General features: G+C 46.9%; 1 protein-coding gene across 1 annotated transcript in view; it reads right to left on the reverse strand.

The window, feature by feature from the left end:
* Window positions 1-17,556, reverse strand: part of LOC139665823 (rho guanine nucleotide exchange factor TIAM2-like) — a 73,898-nt gene that overhangs the window by 27,602 nt on the left and 28,740 nt on the right. Inside the window, 6 exon segments of the mRNA XM_071544823.1 lie at window positions 3,573-3,629; window positions 7,809-7,952; window positions 8,745-8,930; window positions 12,423-12,647; window positions 14,091-14,263; window positions 15,101-15,566. Of these exon segments, the coding sequence (XP_071400924.1) occupies window positions 3,573-3,629; window positions 7,809-7,952; window positions 8,745-8,930; window positions 12,423-12,647; window positions 14,091-14,263; window positions 15,101-15,566 (1,251 nt within the window).

Below are 17,556 nucleotides of genomic sequence, written 5' to 3' on the forward strand. Positions count from 1 at the left end.
CATCAGGAAAGAGACCTCTTCCCCCTGAGACCAAAGGCCTGAGGGACAAACTGAGGTCTCTCTGATTCAGAACATTAGCTGGAAACACACATACACACACATACAGTCAACCCCCCCAGCAAACACACACATGGCACACTCTGGCAAGGACAACAAAGTAGCATTCTGCCCGGTGTGGCTCAGAAAAAAAGCACAGGCGTACAGGCAAACATTCACCTCGTTTTCCAGCAACACGTCCCCTCGACTGGTCTACCTTAGGAAGCCCTGCCAAAATAAAGGCCACCAATGTTCCAGCCAGTTGGTGTATTCAAAGGCTACCAATGTTCTTGCCAAAATGTTTCCCTAACCTTTAGGGATGGAGGCAGACAAAGTGCTGCTTCAACACCCACCTGTGTCCACCCCTTTGGGGATGTGAGGTCATGTTTACAATCCCAGGATGAAAAAACAGGCTGTCATGACGACTGGTTGCATAACCATCCCGCTTGTGTCTGAGCAACATGGCGTGACTGGAAAACTAAGATTTGGTTGCCTGCGGTGACCTGACCAGTGGCTGACTAACACTGTACACTCATTCATGGTCAGAGAGGGTTGAAACGGACTGACGGTTGCCTGGTCAACGTTCCACAGACGGCTGCCAAGACTCTGGTCCAGGCACGCGCTGGACTTCAACAAGTACTCTGTGTGGTGTGTGTATGTGTGTGTGAGAGAGAGAGAGAGAGAGAGAGAGAGAGAGAGAGAGAGGAGAGAGAGAGAGAGAGAGAGAGAGAGCGCAAGCGAAAATAGAAAAGCGCACCCTATTTAAGTTCGCATTCAGCCAAATAATTCAAACCAATACTTCAGTCTTTCCTCTGGAGTGTGGAAACAATTTCCAAACTAGCCGTCCTTCACCCTGGAGCTTCTAAAGATGGAATGCGGAGTAACGGACATTTGGTGACCGCTGTACAAAAACACCCTTTCTGTTCCACTTAGCAACTGAGTAATACAAATATTACACTGAGCGCAGACTCAAATAGAAACACCGGCATCAGTGAACAAGGAACAGAACGGCAGCTCAGGACGACTTCGGCCTGTTTCCATTTCCTAATTTTAAGTCTATTAAAGGGGAATTACACTTCGTTTCCTTAAAGCTCCACCCAAGGTTCCTCTTTCCGACGTTATGACACATACAAGACACACACACACACACAGTGACAATACACGGCAATGTGCAGCCACACTGGCTTGCATCGGCGGGTACTAATGGGTAGCGGAGTGTGGTGTGGGAACAGAGGTGCTGACAGAGACAGAGGGATCAGTATGGGACAAAGGTGCTGTGGAGATCATGACAGTCAAATAATAGAGAAAACAACAGCAACAGGTCTAAGGTGGTGCTTCCATGTCCCTGGGGAGTGCCACAGGGTGTGTGCAGGAACGTGTGCAGGAACGTGTCGGGGAAGGGAGCTGCACCATTAGCCTGAAACTTGCCATACTTACATAACCCTCCTCTGAACTAAAATAGGCGGAAATCCTGGGCAAAAACACATCTGCATACATTTCAAATATTTGCTTAAAAGTGGGTGTGATCCTGCCAGACACAAAGCCTCGAAAGTCAGAAACTCGCTTGTAAAACAAGATAAATCAAGCGTTCATGGTTTTTTTTTTTCCTCAAGTAGTCAGAACGTATTCAGCTGCTGCTTTGCCCCGGGTGTGACAGAAAGAGTGGGTGGATTGGGGGATTTGAAGTGGAAAACTATGCCATTCAAAGTGCATATAGTTGTCGCCTGTCTGGGGGCCAAGGGAGCTACTGTATTGAAAGGCTCATCCACTAATAATATCTTATAGACAGTGCAGTATGTAATGATCATGTAGGACGGAAGTCTACTATATACAAGTGCACACACATGGACATACACACACACACATAGAGCCGTGCACGTGTACACAGGCCATACAACCACATCCATGAGCGTATGTGCGCCCATACACACACACACACACACACACACACGCACCTCCGTACACTAAAACATACCCTTCACTTGACTTCACTTCAAAGGATTAGGGGAAGACGATTGCTTAATAGAGTAATTCCAGGGATTTAGGAGACCCAAGTAGGACAACAGAATCCGAGAGCGCAAAGTCATCAAGGCGGAGAGGATGAACTGTACGTGCTGGTAGAAATCAATACAGCTGTGCTAACCTCCTTCTCTCCCTACTTCCCACCCTGAAGGGTCTTAATCCCCACTAAATCAAAATGGATTCCGGAGACGAGTTACTTTTTTTTTCACGTCCAACTCGAGGAAAGATCGAAACGCTCAACTAAAGAGGAGGCTGACGCATCCCAAGCAACATTAAAGCATCAACCCAATAAAGGTCATCATTGTTTTTCTCAAGCCACTTCCTCTTCTGAGTCCGGGTCTAGGCCCTTAATGGTGGCAGTTTTGACACTGGCCACATTCACCACATGTCACCATAATATGAATCATTGCATCCGGTGGAACGGGGAGCTTCAAAACACCCGTCCTGCTCCGTCTAAAAGTGTCCGCTATGCTCGTCTTTGAGTGTCACACTTCATCGGTTCTTAAGATGCAGGCACACTTTGAGGATGAGAGTTTCTTTGAAGGAACAAGCAGTGACAGAAACCATCGATTAAGAGACACTTTATAGATCCCTGTAGGGATTCTCATCTTTTCGCGCCCCTAGAGCTGGTAGGGATTCATTTTCTTGCTCAACGACACTTCAGCAGGGCGGATGTTTGGGGGAATTTCTGCCCGGTCCCACTGCCGCAGCGAGAAAGGAAGAAAAAAAAAAAAACAGAAGCTGACCAGAAGGACAATGAAATCTCTGTGAGGAGGTAGCTGAGGGACGGCGAGGCATGGAGCCGAGAGCAGGCAGTATTTCACACTTCCCTGAAAAGAGGCTTGTAACCACCCAATAGCCTGAGTGAGATCCCCTAACGCTGCAGTCGCCACGTCTGGCTGCTCAGACGGCCAGAATTCACACCGCCTGACCATTCAGTGCTTTAACATACACACACACACACACACTTTCGATCAGTGCTTCTGTTCCAACACCTTGACTCGACACCTTCCGTTAACTCGGGACCCCTGTCCACACCGTAAATTAACACAGTATTCCAGCATCGTAAAAAATCTCTTGTTAGCTATGCTGTCCGTCTATTTATCTTGCAGACACCTGCAGATAAACATGAAAGGAATCTCTGCTTTGATCCTGGACGAGTACTACACACAGACAGATGCACACACTTTCTCATTATACCCCATCCCCTCTCACACACACACACACACACACGCACGCCCCATGTGTCTGAAAAATATCCTTACACAGCCCGCCGTCAAAACCATGAAAGACAGCAGAGGTCAAAGTAACAGAGGACCTGCTTCTGCTGTGGCTACTTTATGCTGAAATGCATCATTCGTCTCTTTGTAGTTTCCATTGAAGGATAGAACAACATGAGAGCAGCAAACACAAAGGCACCGCAGGAGGAGTATTACAGATGGCAGCGGAATTTTCAAAAAATATCAATGATTATTAAACTTTAATGTGAAAAGTCACTGAATGCTTCGACTCACCTCGGTGCTGCTGGGAGGCAGGAAGTACGCTTGACCCCCGGCGTCACTCTCAAAGATCTGAAACAGACAGACAGACGGTCAGAGGGACAGACAGTAAGGCACCGCGCTCATTGACTCATGAGCGAGTAAGCTCCCCGCCACCCATGGCAACACAATATTAGGCGCACACACTGCTATTATGTAGTTAATTAAAAACTATGCGGGGCGAGTTCAGCGCTTTGATACCGTTTCCACACGGGGTCTGTAGCCTTTGAAGGTCCGGTGCTGTAATACGCAGTGTGTGTGTGTGTGTATGTGTGTGTGTGTGTGTGGACATGGAGGCAAAGTTCCTGTGTGGCACAGAGATGAAAGGGGGAGCTGGTACGGTCACGGATGAGAGGAGGACGAGTGCTCCACCTCTCCATCTCTCCATCCACCCTTCTCTCCCTCTAAATCTCTCGCTTCTTGATCCGTTCCCTCTTCCTCCTCTCCCTCCAAGGCCTCCATTCATCCCTCTCTCTCTCCCTCTCTCTCTCTCTCTCTCTGCTGTGTGATTGTGAGGCGTGTTGTGGCAGGCTAAGCCCGGAGCTGGAAGGTGACTCTGCAGCCCCAGAGGGCTGACTGGGCTTTAACGGCTCTGTAACACAGCGCACAGAGCGTAGAGCTAACCGTTATCTGACGGCGTGACTCCAATCCTCGCTCAAAGAGGCTGCAGTTATCAACTTCTGCTGAGATAGTTTGTCAGCAGACAGGAGAGGCATGATAGGCAGTATAGCTGGTGGCAGAACAGGCCCAGGACGGGCATTTTGTCCTCAAGAGGAACACCGATTCATAGACTACAAGCTTAAAGAAGCTGCGTGCACAATATTGTACAACATTTTGCGGTGAAATTAACTGCGATGACTGCACTTGGAGTTCAAACTCAATTTCCTGAAAGAGATTCCTTCCGATAAGGAGTAGATTGGTACATTCCAGATCAAAATAATTCAACGTAGCGTTGGGAGGAACTACAAACCGTCATCACAACCCAGCATATCCATTTTCCTAAAACAGAAAATCCTACATTTATTTTTTTCCTCCCCAAAACAACCGAAAAGTTTCGTTCACAATCCTGGCTCCTGTGATGGCAGTGGGAACCCTTGTCTGACCTTTGACCCCTGCCTTAACTCTCCCTCCCACGCACGAGCATATTTATAAAAGTGGCTGTAAACAGCGCTGCCTCGCCGTAAAGCTCACTAATATTAGAACGCTTTAGCAACTCCGTCTCCCACAAATCCTTGGACCTTTCTGGCCTACTTCCCACAGCCGGCACCGGCCAGCTCCTTACTGTACACACGGCTCCTGCGCAAAACGGATGAGAGACGAGAGAACGAGGGGGGAAGGAGATGAGGCGGGAGGGGGGGAGCATGACTTTGGGGCAAGGCTGTTGAGTCGGGCGTCGCAGTGGTAAATGGGATTTAGGCTTAGTCAACACAGATGAGTCAGTATGGAGACTGTGGGAAGAGGACCGCTGGCTAACGCTCTGATGTTTATGCTCTGAGAAATAGGGGGTTGAAGAGGAGAGGAGGGGGCCGGAGAAAAGAGGGAGACGAATGGAGAGAGAATTTTTTTGAGGGGGAGAGAGTGAGAGAAACCGAATACGCTTGAGAGATTAGATGTGCGGGGACAGAGGGAGACGCAACAAAGAGGCAGTGTGTATTAGATGAAGGTAGGGGGATAAAGAGAGAGGAAAAGGGAGGAGAAGATAAACAAGCTATCAAGAAAACGGTAGAGAAATCACGGTCGGAGAGACCCGAGACGGTAACAACAGATTAAAGAGAGCGTGGAGGAGGGTTTGGCTCCTCGGAGAGCCTCGCTGTCCAAATCCCTCTCCAGTAAACACGTGTTGTGTCAATCCCACCGTGAGAGGACAGCCAGGGAGCGGGTGACGCCATCCAAAATGGCCACGACGGAATTACCCGCCGGCCGCAGAGAACGTTAGGAAACCAAAACTTACGCGACAATGATCTTTCACTCTTTAAAAACCACACAAAGACAGCAGATGTCCAGAAAGACCCATCGCTCTGACATTCCCTTGAAGCAATTACCAGACATTAGCTGTTCTTTATTAGCCTCCGTGTAAAAAAAAAAACAGCACCAAGCAGAGCCTTTAAGAGAAGGGGGTCCTGGCGGAAACAAAATAAAGGGAGGCTGTTTAATATTTAGCGTCCTTACACCGACCATCTGCTGGTGTCTGCGGGGCTGAGGCGCGAGCGGAGCCCACTATCTGCCACATATGGCTTTTAATAATTCATGCTCGTGCTGCAGCGCCACCTCGGCCTTCTGCGCTGCGAAAATGGAACCGGGCCTCATTAGGCGGGCCGGCTGGAGTTCCCCGGAAAAATAACAACGAGCGCGCGCACACATCCGCGCGCCGAGACACACGCAGAGTGGTGGCAGACAGACAGACAGACGCACGCACAACGCACAAACACAAAAATGTCACGGAGCAGGTGGCGGGGGGGGGGGGGGGGGGGCGGGGTGGATGGGGTAGATAAGGGCCAGAGAGACGTTTTGTGAGCGTTCGAGAGTGACGGCCCACTTTCTGAAGAGCGTAGACATGATTGGCCTTTAGCTGTGCCAGCTCTCAAACAATAAGACGCCACACAGACTTTCTACCGTAAGGCAAATGAAGGTAGATTGCGGGTGATCAAACGCACAACCCACTACCTTCCCATACGCTCGTCTAATGAATGGAGTTCCATAAAAGACTTGGGGGGGGGGAACATGAGCAAATGAGCGTTTCCTATAGCAATTCTTTAAATAGACCACCTAGTGTAGTGCCGTACCTTCAGGGTAGAGAGTGGTGGATTCCAACATCAATAAATAACTAGCCGGCATGAGTCTAATTACTAACCTGAGAGGATTTAGACTAGACCCCCCCTCTGCACCTGGGTTTGGAATGTTCCCCTGTGTTTACGTTGATGGGAGGTTTGCACTCAAATTCACCAGAATAGGGGAGGCTGGGGGGAGGTGAGCTTATATGCTTCTAATTAATAAAATCTCCTTAGGGGGAAAATGTGCTGAAAGCGGTTCATGACTGTAGTCATCTCGGAGAATTTGCTTTCGTTCACCTCAGTGCAGACACACAGTATATGTGAGTAAGCAATGAGCCGGTGTCTTTTCAGGTTGTTGTACAAGTACGTGCAGATATGTACAATGCATACTGGAGGTGTTCAAATGCATTTGTAAACAGTGCGTCCCAAGAGACTGTGATTATATGCATGCGTGTATGCCTCAAGAGTGTGTACGGATAGTGGGTGTACGCATGCATGTGTACTCTGCATACTTATGTATTATGTGATATGTGATATGGGCATCACAGTTTCCTCTAACATTGAGTAGGTGGGGTGGGTGCCTTAAGGAGCTACTAATCCACCTGTATGTATTTCATTCATATGGGTTTCAATGGAGAGTTCTAGTGTCATTTCATGGTCTAAACGCTGCTTAAACAGTCAACAGCCTTTTCCACCCTGACAAGAATACAACTATGGGAAAATACTGATGTGCGTGTGCACTGTAGTGGTTAATCTTACATCATCTTTCACCCAATAACCATACCTGTTCTGTACTAAAATAGACAGTGACAGCGCACAGTGCAACATTTGTCACATGAAAATAACTGTCATGTCCGCCAGCACCTCGAACCTAATGAAGCACAATGTAGTGCAAAATGTTAATCTGAGGCAAAGGAGCTGTACTGTGTTTGACTGCAAGAAAAAAACACTGACAAAAATAGCTTTTTTAAGACCATGTTCAGCCATGTTTTAAACCATGTTCAACTGCATTTTACATAAATGCATGGAGAATTTGAATTTGTAATAGTTATAATAAGGTATTGAACCTGATAGTTTTGGTTAATATATTAACCATTGATTTTTGACCAATTGCATTTTGAACAAATCAATACTTTGTGCATAAGGACTTGTTTTATACTGAAGAGTGAAGAAGAAAAATAAATTAATTACATTTTCACACTTTTTTCACACACAAATGTGATTTTAGTTGGGAAAAGTAATGACAAAAAATATTTACTCATCTCAGGTATCGCAAAAAGTACTGGTACCAAAAGTTTTGTATTCATGGTACCACTGTTGGTACCGAGAGTTTTCAAACAATACCCAACAATAACTCGACAATACCCAGCACTATGTGTGTGCCTATGTGCCTGTGTGTGTGTGTATGTGTGTGTGTGTGTGTGTGTGTGCTCAGCAGTACGTGTGATGCAGACGGCCTCTTGTCCCGGCCTCTCCTGGTGAGGTTGTCCAGGCCTTTGAGCGAGGAGAAAAGGCCTCTCTTGCGCTGTTTGTGAGTCAGCGACACTGAGCGCCTCCTGAGCGTGGCCTCGTCTCTGGAACAGATCTGGACAGATACACACGCTATCAGGACTGGGATCAATTAGCTCAACAAAACCACATCTAATCAGACCATCTAAATTAGTTTGTTTTTGCCCCAGTAATGCAAAAGTGAGTGTTCACAGGATGCTTTTCAGCATCTTGAGCACAGTTCAGAAAGATTAAAAGATTTTCAAGGTTTCTGGTAGACATCAAGCAAATTAAAACTGAAGTATTGCATACAAAAACAAACCCTTCATTCTCTAATTCTCTAATCATCTTCTTCACAGTTATATAAAGTGAGGGTGAAACCCAAGCTTGCTTCTCACTTCATTGTGATCGTGAGATTTGGACATAATGTCAAGCAGTACAAATACAGTATATTATAAAATGGACAGTTCTGGTCCTCACTTACATACACCTGTGACCACAGTTAATTTAAATATTAATGTGCTAATTGACAATCACCACTCATACCACTACTTATGTGTCGCTTAGCAACCATGTTGTTTAGCTACTGCTCAAAAACTATATTGCTTGGCAGAAGAATAGCGTTTATTATTCAGCAATCAAAAACTAAAAGATTGACTGAACATTTGCTTTCTCTTTGTTACAATGTGTGACTGCTGTTTTATAAAAATAAGAAGCAACTCAACTAAGACTTATTGCTTAAGAGTGAGAGGCGCTGTGAGGCACAATGCGTAGCAGCTCTAAAATCACTGTAAACACTGTGTCTTGTGGCTTATTGCTTAAGTAGATTCATCCATGCATAAATTATCTCTCCCTCCTCCAGCCCTGCTCTGCCCTATGTCTTCCTCACCAGTGCGTGGAAGGAGGAGACGGAGAAGATGCCGAGGCGTCCCAGCGTGGTCTTGGTGGGGCGGCTGGCGATGGCCAGCAGGCTCTTGGGGTTGGGCAGCTCTCCACCCTGCAGGCTGGCCAGGTAGCAGCGCATCCTGAACAGATCCATGTTGAACCTCTCCAGGTTCTGCTCCCACTGCTGGATCTGAAGGAAGGGGAGAAGCGTAATTTGGTTCACCAGAAGCCTTATTTCCACAACGTCCTTGATGTTAAATCCACAGTAGTTTTAAGGTGGTGGAGGAGGGAGGAGAGGCAGGGCGAGCAAGAAGGGTCAGAGGGGAGGTAAAGGAGGGACATTGGAGATGGGAGGGAAAGGGAGGGGAAAAAGGAGAGTGGGAGAGGGAGATTTGGGGTCAGAGGAATGCTTTCCATCAAGCTGCGATTGCTTGCAGATGTTGGTGGAGGGTGGGGGGATAAATTGTTGGAGGGTTGATAGTGAGGGGTGATTGCATATCTAGGGGAGGAGTGAGTGTGTGTGTAGTTAACCTTAATTCCCATATATAATAAACGTCTAGAGAGGGTGCTGACGTTACACAGACCACCCGTTAACCCCCCCACTACCACTCACACACACAAAAATTACAGTTGCCTTCACTATGTAAGTTATGAGAAAGTGCTTATTTTGTTGGCTGGAGACTTGGTTTAACGAGAACACTGAAGTTAAACAACCTTGTATAACAACACACTTTAATGGGTCTCGTCTGGACTTGGAGTTCATTTACAATAACGCACCCTATGGCGCTGTCCCATTAGGTCTCATTCACATTGATGGCATTCTTTAGGGTTAGGAACGACCTGAGGAGGGGAGGGTGGCGTGATGTGAACCTATGACTTTACAAACACCCCAAACAAAGAACCTGCGCAGAGATCACCATGGGACCGCACAGTGCTATGTGTTTAAACTGCAAAACAAACTGCTTAGACCCATGAAACCTGTATAGCTGTGCAGCTGGCCTCAGTTAACAAGCTTCCACTCAATGACATTCAACCATTATTTCCATACCAGACTTGGACCATGAAGACAATAGTTAGGAATGCATGTGGTTTGCTCCATTTGATCCACACAAACTGACAATGAATTCGGTAGGTATTCTTAAATGAAATGCAGATAAGTCTGGCAGTTTTGAAGAGGAGACTGGTAAAATGTATACCAAATATGACAGAAAAAGAATGTAGTATTTTGTACCAGGGGCTTCTTTGCCTGTTTCCATGGGAAGTGATGGTGGTGGGCAATGGGAGACTGTGTGCAGCTAAAAATTACTGTGCAGCGGATGAATATGTGGTTGATCACCTGGAATAGTTCCAAAAATAAACTTGGCGACATCAGCTATATTGAGTTAATGATACTGCATTTCATTTTTTTTTTTAAATGTATGAATCTGCAGGCCATATAATAAAAACCACTGACAACTAAAAGGTCAGTCTTCATTTCATCACTTAACAGGTAGGTTGACCAATGGAATAATCTGCCAAAAACGTAAGTATTCCTTAAGTATTCCTTTCACATTTCCATATTGTGTGACCCATCTATAAAATGTAATTCTAGGTATGATTAGGTGTTACTATTCTGAACCCCACAACCTACTGCATGAATCCTCTGATGTCAGCAAAGCACATTTTCCACCCTGCTATTTTTGGGTCATTATATATAATGAAGTGTTCTGGGGGAATTGTGAAGGAATTCCAGTGTGTAGGTTGGGGACGACTTTAGATGGGAAGGGAGGCATTACTGAGTAAATTAGATAAGCCTCTTCCTCAGAAGGAGGTAGATTAAGGAAAGATGCTGTTTTGGGAAACTGAAGTCTATGTTTAACTATCACATCAAGGTCACATGCTTCTGATCTGCGAGCCATGTGGATCTGTTTGTCAATAGTCAAATATACGCATCTTCATTCAGGCATGTACAAAAATAGATCTGAACATAATCATAATCATACCTAGAGTGCATACCATTATATTTGATGATTCATATCGGGGTGCATCAGTGTGTCTGTTATTTAAAGAAACGTATAGTTCAATCTGGTTCATGAGCAGAAAGATGTATTGATGCTATAGGCCTATATCTGTCTGCCTATTCCTTGGTGCGACTGGCAGGCCTGCATCTATGCAGTGAGCCAATCAACCAACATTATTGAAAAGGGACGGCATATTTGTGCCCATCTGGCCTCCATACACAACTTATTTACTTCCATTTCAGGGCCATTAAGCGAGGCAGAATTGGGCCTTTTTCTTAACAGATCCTCATCGCTTCTTATTTCCCCTCTTTAACATCTGCCCCGGTCTCTCCGTAAAAGCCCTGATGCATAGTAAGGCTTTCAATGCAACTCGATAGCAGTGTGCGTGTGTGCGAGTGTGTGTGTGTGTGTGTGTATGGGGGGGGGGGCAGACTTCAAAAGAGGTCTACTGGCACTGATTTTGGTGCACATGGGTGGGGGTGGGCGGGTACATCAAAGTGGTGCCCTCTTGGTTCTAGACAACCCCCCCCCGAAACCTTAAATCAATCATCAGCCCCGGGGCGCCTGTGTCGGAGTCCTGTCCCGTACCACTCTGACCCTATCATTGGCTCCATACCCGTCTGTCTCTTTGTCTACTCTGAGGTGGCATACAGGCTAATTGGAGACAGATACAAACACAGTCAGTCAGTCTAGTAGACAGGCTGTGACATCCCCATCGGTCATTACTGCAGTGAGCTACCCAGCGTCTATGTTGCTCATTATTCATATGAGCTTTGCAATTAGGCGTTGAGAAGGTACTTTAATCAAAGTATGGCCGACTGCAAGACCACTCAGAGGCACTTGAAGTCGCTGACCACCTCAGTGTGAGCGATGATGAAGCAGCCGTCATTTCCTGCATTCCGCCACCAATAAAGTTTTCTATGAATTTAGCTTCTCACTAAGCAATAGGTTGAGGGCTTAGATGCCAGTGTGTAATCCACTGTATGTAGGCTACAGCTCAGTGCTGGCTGTTATGGCTTTGGTTCCTCCCTCAGGCTGTGAGGAGGAGGAGGAGGATAATGCACACTGAGAGCCCATTACCAGGAAACATCTGGAATCCCAATCTGATGCTATGGGAGCTAGCTGCTCCCCTGGGCCCTCAGGATGCGTTTGGGGACTGATGCATTTAGGCCACTTTTCCAAACCACAGCCAAAAATACAGCACAGGCTTTTGTCACCGCAGTCACAAAATCACGAAAAATAAGTAGGGCACATCATGTGGTATCGTGTGGAATAATGGCACACTGAGGTTCTGGAGTCAAAAATGAAAACTTGGCGTGAAAAGAGCATTATGTACAGGGCCACTGCACCTCAGGTCATAACACACAGCCACCACTGTGACTTGTGGCCTCCAGTCATAAAACAGTCACATCATTTCATAATTATTGTTAAAGGTGCTATATGTAGCATTTTTACACCAGTACATCATTCTCAAATTAACTGTGATACTTGGTGTATTTACTATAAACAATTGAGACCGTGGTCAAGACAACTGGTAGCCTCAATCTCACGGCAGTAGTATTGTCAGTGTTTGTTAGTACTAGCAAAATGAATGTGGTACGAACTTATTGATATGAAAACGCTACATGGAGCACCTTTAATACCACCATCACCACCATCATTATCCCTCTATTCGCCCTCACCTGGTTCTCAATGGCCTTGCGGTTCTTGGGGTCGCTGACCACGGTCAGCTGCAGCTCGGCCATCTTCTTCATCTTGCCGTCCATGTCGATCTTCTGCAGCAGGCCGCGGACCTGGCTCCGCAGCAGACGCACCGTGTCCTCCTTTCCCTGGCGCTTGGCCAGCAGCGAGGCGCTGGCAGAGTGGATGGCTGTCACCCAGTTCTCCAGGTCTGTCTGGTTACTGGCCTGGAAGGGGACAGGAGAACAATGAGGTTAGATCTGATGGAGCAGCGAGGCCCATATTTCTGTTACAGGCCTAAGGGGAGAGGTTCGATTTAGAGATTTGAAGCCTGATAAATCTTCTAGGGTTCCCGATGCACTGCCATTGTATTATTCTATCATTGATCATAGTAAGTTCATTGTGTGGGAAGCTAGGCCTTGCTGAATCAATAAGAGTAAACCTGATTAACAGCGCCTTTATGGAAAAGCACTGGTTATGATTTGTTGCTGAAATGATACGTGCGCATTTTCCCTATTAATAAGCCATTTCATGATTATCGCTGTCTTTATAAGGTGACTCACTGCAAAGCAACACATGTTTGTTGTGAAATCAGATCAGCCCCCTTTAGATTGAGAATTACTCACGGCCATGTGAGAGGAAACCCAGGGATGAAACCCAGGCTGTCTTCATCTTATAGAGATGATTTTCTCCCTGCCTGCCTCTAGGGTCATGTCAGCTCTACTGCAGCATTTTATTAGATCTAGGTCTGGACACCGCGACTGGGATTTCACATTGTGCACTCTGGGAAGCTTGTAATCACAAGTGCAGCAGGCTACACGGTAAGCGCCGAGGCTAAGCCTGAATTCAGTGGTGAAATAGGTCAGTAAGCACAACGGGCAAATATGATGTGCCCTTAGCTGGAAAGTTTGGGCTTCACTCTTGTAGCCATTTACAGGCCGGAATTGGTGATTTACTGTGCTAGATTCAAGTGAAGGAACGCTAAAATGTGTGTGACTGGTATAATTTATAAACCACGACTATTTACTGCAACTATGCACTATGGGAACATGCTGTATCTATTTGTTCCCTTTTAGGTCTGTTGACAGTGTGTCTACTCCTATAGCAGATTACATGAGTCAGCCTGGACACGTCACCACACACACACACACACACTCACTCACACACAGCCGCACACACAAAGAGCTTGGTTACCCATACAGAAACAAACCCATGCTTAAACACATGGACACGCTACATCAAAACCATGCTATGCCAAATAACGGCTTCTGCTCTTCATTTGCGTATTGGATGGGGTGCAGCGTTTCGCACGGCAGCAAGCAAAACAGTGTGGCGACATGAAAGCCACAAAAGCACTGAGAGGGGAGACAGAGTGGAATCTGTGACTTTCTGTTTAACTGGAACTTCTGAAATTATGAGAGTGTGCGGTAGGGAAACTGATATGGGAGAGCGTTTTGTTATGTTGAGTTACTACATTCATATATTACACAACATCTGTCATTCATTGCATCATGTTGCAGAGCTTGGTAAAATATTCAACAACAATCAACTCTTCTGACAGACAACGTTCAAAAGATACAGCTCTGACGGATCTCCCGATTATCTGCCATGGGTTTGAGAGCAATGTTCATGTATTTCGTGGGCATTTTGTAAGAGTCGGTGTGCTTTACCTGGAAGAGGTAGACGTCTCCGTATGTGTTGCTGAGGCAGAACACGTTCTCCTTCTTGGGATGCTCGGGGACGGCCTGGACGATGCTGTCCTCGGCCAAGAGGGCGTAGCGAGGCGACAGCTCCTGCTCCGGAGAGCCTTTCCCGTAGGTCTCATAGAACAGCAATGTACATCCTGGAAAGAGGGAGGGAGTAGCGAAGCAGAAGTAGAGAGAGGTAGACAGGGAGATGGCTGTGAGCGTACATGTGTAAGAGTTGCTGAAAATATGTAGGTGTAAATCATCGAGCCAAGAGTGTCTCCATACTATAAGATCTGGGCTTTTGACAGCCATCAGCTAATGATTTACAGACACCATGTCCTTGTTATGTGTTATGTCTGAGAGGGGAAAGCGAAAAACATCTAAGAAATGCAGTTCAGCAGGACAGACATTTGCAGAAGCCAGTGGCATTGAAACATAACAAAAGCGCAGATGCTTCACATGCTTCTAAAAGGCCGCTTGGAACCACAAATATGAAAGACGGTCCTTGCTGGTGACTTTCCTTTGCTGCAACTTACATGAGGTGCTCTTCAGTAAATACTTAAAAGCAGCGTGGGTGGAAGGACAAACATGCACGCCTGTGCCAATGTATGTGCGTGCGTGCACACACACACACACACACACACACACACACACACACGTTTGCTGGCCTGACGCTTATCCATTTAGCCAGTAAATGCAACAGTATAATTCCCTGTAAGCTTTTACAGTAGCAGGGGAGGGCAGAGAATAAGTCAATGGCCAAGTGTCATGCCACGTTCAAGGACATGATTGCCTTTGAGAGAAAACCATGAGAGCAATGAGGAACTTGAGCTCAATAACAGAACTTGATTTATTAATCTGTTTTTAAAGGTAACATATATTTTAAGTATTTAAGTATTTATTTTAAGTAAGTATATTTTTCAACTCAATTTCAAGGAGACGGCTGTCCCAGCTAACTCCATTACCCTCCGACCTCCCCAGTCGCAGCTCACCTTTCAGGGTCACCCAGTACTGTTTCCACTTGCGGCGGGTCACCAGCTCCAGCTTCCTGTCCTTGTGCAGGGTGAGGAGGGGTTTGAAGGAGAGCCAGCCGGCCCGCCTCACCACCCCCTGCTCCTTCTCGAACAGCAGGTCCAGCTGCTCCAGGGAGCCCTCGGCCGACTCGCTGCTGCTGTCCCCCTCCTCGGTGCCCGTGGACGGGTCTCTCCTCTCCCCTCCTCCCCCTCCCCCGCCTCCGCTCCCCTGGCCGGTGCCCGTCTCCAGCTCCCGCATGAAGTTCTCGTAGATGTTCTGGCGGAGGGCATCGCTGGTCGGGTGGTGAAGGGCCCCGGACGACTGGGCCCTGGAGGCTCCCGGGAACCAGAGGAGGCTGGAGACCTGGGAGGGGGAGCTGGTGTCTGCAGTCAGGCCGTCGACCCCGCTGTCAAAGGCGTCGCTGGGGTCCTTGTACCTGGGCTCCTGGTGGGGCACACGGAGTGGAGGAAAGGTGAGAGGTGCGTGAGAGGTAGTAGAGGATGAGAGAGAGAGAGGAGTATGGAAGTTTTAACTCCAACCAAACACTACATCAGGTGATTTCACTGATTAGTTCCCCCGTCTCTCGTTGAAGGTGTTCAAATTAGTGAAATCAGATGCTGTCGTGTATGGTTGGAATGAAAACCCATAGACTCCTGGGTCACACGGAGGTGTAAAAGAGAAGGGAGATCATCTAGTGTCAAGAAAAGCCAAAGGGCTACAGAAAGGAGTGAAAGGGTGACACCGGGACAAAGATCAAACTATCCTCTTTTCAACACAGCCCAAGGCACTACAAAATTGGAGAAGAAACTTTTGAGAAATCTAGTCAAACCACTCAAACCCACTTCAAAGCCTGCATTATGGTCTCTAAATCTTTGCTAGGCTGAGAAAGTGGGACAAATTTCCTGTGATGGCACCTGGGTGGTTGGAACCCTCGAGGCTCAGACAATTTCATGTCATTTGAGGTTCGCCGTGGCTTCCCAATTCCCAAAAAGAACACTTGATGGAATTGCGCTCTTTCATGCCTAATGAGAGCCTACCTGCACTTGACTAGATTGCAGCATCGATTCTCCCCCAGGCAACTGAGTGGAGTGCTCTCAACATTCAGACACACAGGATCTGCCGCCATGCCGGAGCTCCATCACTGTCTGTGTTTGTTCCCGTGTCTCACTCCACTCTGCCCATGTCTCTCCCACGTCCTTGTCCTTGTTTCACCCTTTGTCTCATTTCTTTTTCTTATTGGACAATAAGAAAAAGATTTTGCGTTCAATTCAAAATGGCCTGAAGCTGCAGCATGAGACTGGAATAATTACCACATGTATAAACAATGTATTTGTTTACATTGATAACAATAGCAATGTGAACCTTTATTGATCCCTGCAGGGAAATTCTCTTTCACATGCCCCATCCAGGGAGGTCAGAGGTCAGGGTCAGATACAGAACATCTGGCAGGGATTCAGTGACTTGCTCAAAAACACTTCAGCAGAGCCGATGTTTGCCAACAGAGGGCTTGAACCCAAGGTGTCCAGTTGAAGGATAGCCTCTTAGGCCCCAATAATATATAGCATTGTAGTAAGAACATGTACACATTGGAGGTTGAGCACGGAGCTGGTCTTTTTCCAAGTCTCCTTTGTTTCCTTCAGCCTCCACAGCCCAACTTCATCCACCCTCTTTCACCCTCTCCCTCATCTCTTCCTCTTCCAGCTGCTTCTCATTAGTAGCAGGCTCTCGGTCTTCGGCTCTGGGGTCGCGGTGTGACCTTTAAACCCACAACAGAGCCCTGGAGCCCAGGTGGAGGGGAACCAGAGCTGGAGGTGCTCCTGGTTTTGGTCGGACCGTTGAAAGGAGGCAGTGTGACCGGCCCTGGGAGATATACGGCCGCGGAGGTTTGGCGGTCGACAAACTAGCCCCAGTTGGACTGAAGAAATCCAAACTCGAGACTCGGCTTTGGGCACCTCAGAGACTTTGAGATGATCTTGTTGCAAGCCTTGCCAAGTCACTCTAACTGTGAGAGACACACGTGCCATCACTGAACCTTTTTTTAAACAGCCCATAATTGCCCAATTAAATGATGTCAAGCTCAGCTGGAAATTCACCCTCTTAAGTGTTCACAGTTTGTTTTGATTCCATCAAAGAGAGCTTTTATTTCCAAAAATAGAGCATGGCTTTTTACAATTTGTACTGAGACCACGGGTTGGCTATGAATCTCATTTTATTGAGAGTCACAGGTTTGGGAATTTTTATTTTTTGAGTAACTACATCTCATTTGAAAGTTTCTTGGGAATTTCTGAAGACGTGAGCCTGAAAAGAAAACGTAGCACTCAGCTTTTCTGAGGGATAAGGAGTGCAAACCCTGAAGTAAATCTGTGGGTCCTAGTCTGCTCCCAAAACCAGTTAAGCACCAACACATGCCCATAGATTAGCAGGGCTTTCCAGT

The sequence above is a fragment of the Centroberyx affinis genome, unplaced genomic scaffold (genome assembly GCF_046629955.1).
Source record: "Centroberyx affinis isolate AG114_WGS23_722 - 3 ecotype Tasmania unplaced genomic scaffold, CSIRO-AGI_Caff_v1 ptg004678l_1, whole genome shotgun sequence".
Taxonomy (NCBI): domain Eukaryota; kingdom Metazoa; phylum Chordata; class Actinopteri; order Beryciformes; family Berycidae; genus Centroberyx; species Centroberyx affinis.